At 45.8% G+C, this 4,304-nt stretch overlaps 1 protein-coding gene across 1 annotated transcript; it reads right to left on the bottom strand.

Annotated features, from left to right (window-relative positions):
* Window positions 1-2,523: 2,523 nt before the first annotated feature.
* LOC144180207 (uncharacterized) lies at window positions 2,524-4,091 on the bottom strand. Its single transcript, XM_077708589.1, has one exon. It carries the CDS (start codon window positions 3,883-3,885, stop codon window positions 2,524-2,526), a length of 1,362 nt encoding a protein of 453 aa, XP_077564715.1. The 5' UTR covers window positions 3,886-4,091.
* Between the last annotated feature and the right edge of the window lie 213 nt (window positions 4,092-4,304).

Here is a 4,304-nt window from a genome sequence, read left to right as displayed (position 1 = left end):
TTGCCGAGGGCCTGGAAGAAACAAACAGTTGTTGGGCGGACATACTAGCGGAAGCAGCATCTGCAAGCTTTGTCGATACGCAGTGTGGGCGAGCATTTGATGGGTCGGCAAAAGCCGTCCAGATGAGATTGTTTCCATCCGGGTTTCAATGATTGGTGCCGTGGGAGCAACCTGTGCAAGCGGTGCGATGTGAACTTGTGCCATCATATGTGTTTCTGCCCAACGAGCCGAGCCGGTGCCCCGTGGAAGCATGGCACATGAATGAGGTCCTGCAGGTATGAAGCACACATATGCAGGGTACAAAATCCGTACCTAAAATACTGACAGCATGCATGTTGTACACTGGAACTTTGATTTTAGAGCATTTAATTTTTGTCCTTATCTATCAAGGATCTGAAGCTCTCCTCTGAGGATGCGAGCATGCCGGAGATGAACACCAGGCAACAAGCCAGGAGTACCACATGGCAGGCTGCTCGGGCCAACCGGCTGACAGCGTCGAGGTTTAGCTCGGTCTTGTCAAGGAAACAGCCATGGACAGAGCGGGGCATTGCCAACATCATGAGGCCAACTAGTTTCTCGAACCACATTGTAAGGTGAGACTATGAAATGTGTGCATTTTCTCATAGTTGTCCTTTCTGCCCTCCTTACAAAAAGTAGTTTATTTGCACTGGGATTCTATGTTCTGACAACAATAATAATTTGAACGTGCGTGCTTTTCTTGTGTATTTCAAAGCACAGATTCTGGAACGCTAAATGTCGTGATGCTAGCAAAAGCTATGACAATTTCAAAAAGGCGACACACATTCGCCCATTAGTTTTGCAGCAGCATATTAAAAAGCATGTAAACCAACTAAACGATGCGGCATAACAACTTGCTTGATGAAGTGAAAAGTTCTCTTTGTGCGATAACATGCTGCAAAAGTGGGCTGTGTTATCTTTTTCATTTACAATGTATTTGTAGCAGATTATGTACACTTAGTGTGGCAAGAAACTGGGTTTGGTGTTACACTGAGAACTGGTTAGGCACTTGGAATTTTTATATTGCAAGACGAAAGCCCCAAAGTTTATGTTACTAGACGACGAAAAAAAAACGTCGGATGTACATTTTGTCACTGGTTCAAACAACTAGTGTGAATGTGTGTTCTAAATGTATGCAGGTATGGAACCACGAGTGAGCCGAAGGCGGTTCAACGCTACATGGCTCTCATGGAGCATCTCGGTCGTCCTGTCACTGTGCACACATGTGGGCTCATGGTGAGGCCCAGCTGTCCATGGCTAGGCGCGACTCCTGACCGGGTAGTACATGACCCCCAAGAGAACCCTCCCTTCGGCCTAGTTGAGGTTAAGTGCCCCTGGACCAAGAAAGCTTCAACACTGCAGGACGCGCTGTCCTCCAAAGACTTCTGTGTGGAACTTTTGAACAGCACCCCACATCTTAAAGTGTCCAGCGAGTACTATGCTCAAGTTCTGGGGCAAATGTTTTGCGCAGGGCTGCTGTGGACACATTTTGTAGTGTACGCAGAAGCATGGATTATTGTGTGCAAAGTGACGTTTTGTCAAAACACCTGGGATGCCATGAAGGCCAAACTTGACAGCGTTTATTTCACTCATGCTGTCCCGTATCTTTCTTCACTGTCGGTATAGTTGTGTGTGTGTGTGTGTTGACGATAACAGGTTCATTATTCAGCTCATCACAGATTCGTTGTTTTTTCATTAATGTGTGGTCAAATGAATTGTAATGCAAGTGTGTATAAGCTTACCCAACCTATACTCGTTTGCATTCTGTTGAAGGTAGCATTTGGTGCTGCTTGATTAAAGGGGCACTAAATACCTGTAAACCTGTAATCATATTGTTACAGTAGTCCAGGCGACTAGCTTGCGTTCAGTTTTTTTTAACCGTCCTTGTAATTTTTCTGACCCCAGCTGTGATGGCACTAGCAAGTCTGCATTGAATGGACCAAGTACATGTTTATCCAATCATAGAGTTATGCAGTAACGAATGCTTCATTTAAGCACGATATATGCAAACGTTCAAGATAGCAAAACAGATTTCAGGCCAGCACGTCATGACGGTACTGTGCAAGTTGGTTTTCAAGGATGCCTGCATAAGTCCTGCAGTCCTTAGAAGTAAACAAAGCTGCTAAAAACTAGGATTTAGGACTAGATAGGATAGACCTTGACAGAATCTTCTCTGGTGCAATTACGAAACTGTTGAAGCAAATAATGAGAACACATTGTTGTCATCACATTAACATTGTTGTCATCATTGCTTGCTTATTTTTCAAAGGATTACACCACTTTGTAAGCAAAAATGTCGAACTGAGCAAATAAAAGAAACAAACAGCTTTTCTGCTGAAAAACTAAATTGTTTCTGTTGTTTCACAGCACGATTCTAAGCCGGTGTTCCTGCCTGGATGTGACACCACCCCTCCTCCTGGTTGCTCTTGCACTAGTGGGGTCAGTTCGTTTCTGTCGGCGCCGTGGTCTAAAAAGGGAAGGATGCTTCAGGACGTTGCAAGCACACTACGACGGCTTCATCAGTGGTGTCTGGTAGTTCGTCAAAAGTGCACAAACCGTCCATATCTGGTTTGCGAGGGGTGCGATGGTGATGGGAATCCGACGGTCAAAAATGTGGAAGCTTTTGATTCTCTGAATCCGCCTTTCTACATGTATTCGCAGGGAGGCAATCTCTTCCGTCTTTGCAACGTCGTCTTCAGAAAACTGTCCATTCCTCAGGAAGGGTGGCATGTTGAGGTGCACGCCAATCGGCTCCAAAAGATCCTTAATGGTGAAACCTTTGTCCGCCATTACGACATCCCCCTTGTCGAAAGGCCGAGAGAGAAGCCCGCTGCATTTCACCAGCTCCCTGTCTGAGACACAGCCCGTGAAAAGTCCAGACACGAATGTAAGGGTTCCATCTGGTGACACGCCAACAAGGCCTTTGAAGGAGTTGGCTGACTTGTAATTCGAATACGTCTCTGATTGCAAGACAAAGGAGCTTGGTACCTCGCACTTGATTTCAGTCGCATCGATGATGACTCTCGTGTGGGAGTGTTTTTCCATGAACTCCTTGGGCATGTGTTTGTCCACTACATGCCGTGAAGGCCACATTGGAAGGTCCCCCAAACGGTGGAACATTAGGTTGACCCATTCATTAAAGATCCTGCTCACGGTGCTCTGATGAACATTGAACCGATGCCCAAGATCCTTTTGAAACAGCCCTAGTCTCAGGCATACCAGAACCAGAAAAAGCTGGTTTTCCGCACTCAAAACAGAGGGGCGACCGGCCTCTCTTCTAGAACTGCTTCCGTCATCTGTGCTCACATCGTGCGGCTTCAGATATTGAAGCAGTTTTTTGAATTTGCCATAGCAAGGCAACCCAGTGTAAAACTGGAAATCTTCGTCGCTGTCTTTGTATTTTTCGACGGAGAATTCTGCTGACGCATTTTCCAGGTACGCACACCTTTTTTGTAGCAAAGAAACCCTTGCCTCCAGCCTGGTATTTCTTTCATGCGCTTGTTGCAGTTCTAGGCGAAGGCGGAGAATTTCAGTATCTTTCTCTGACTCGGCAGGGTATCTGCTTTCAGCACTAGCAGCTGGTGACAGGCTCATTGAAGTGTCTTCTTCAGCATCCAAGGTCTGTTGTGGTGGTCGTGTCTCCACCTCGGAAACAGCAGTGCGACTCCTCTTCGGATCTACTGGGATGGTCCGGGGTTTTGGGGGCTTCCTAGTCTTTTTTGGCTTCCTGAATGTGAAGACCGAAGGTACAGCTCCTTCATGCAGTATTCTTCGACCACTTGCTATGTTCTTCAAGAAATCATCCTGAGTAAAGTGCTGCGAACAAACTCTGGCAGTCCTGACATTGAATGGGGGGTCCCTTTTCATGGCAATCAGCCATGCCTTGCGAGCTTCTTCACCATCAGGAATGCAGTGGAATGACACCTGCAAAAATGAGATGATGTGATGATTGCCATGGAGGGAAAAAACAACCTCTTTAGCTTGTTTTCCGTACTGAAAGTGTGTGCTAGCTTGTAATCGCAAGTACGATACGATAGGTTCACCTAAGGAAGGTAGCAAAGAAATACTTAATAAAATGACAGGGTACAACGGTGGTACACCCCAGAAAACAATGTCTACGAAACAGCTCCTCCGCTTCGTTCTACCTCCTCAATTATGCACTGAAAATGCTCAATAATCATTTATTGCGCTAATTGCAGAACTAAGGCATACAATAAATGTACCTAAACTGCGTCTTTTTCCGTGTATCTTTTTTCGTTAGAGGGGCATCTTTTTTAGCGCAGCTT

The sequence above is a fragment of the Haemaphysalis longicornis genome, unplaced genomic scaffold, assembly GCF_048455015.1.
Source record: "Haemaphysalis longicornis isolate Haplotype H1 unplaced genomic scaffold, Haemaphysalis longicornis Haplotype H1 scaffold_4, whole genome shotgun sequence".
Classification (NCBI taxonomy): Eukaryota; Metazoa; Arthropoda; class Arachnida; order Ixodida; family Ixodidae; genus Haemaphysalis; species Haemaphysalis longicornis.
This window is presented reverse-complemented; position numbering and strand designations above follow the sequence as displayed.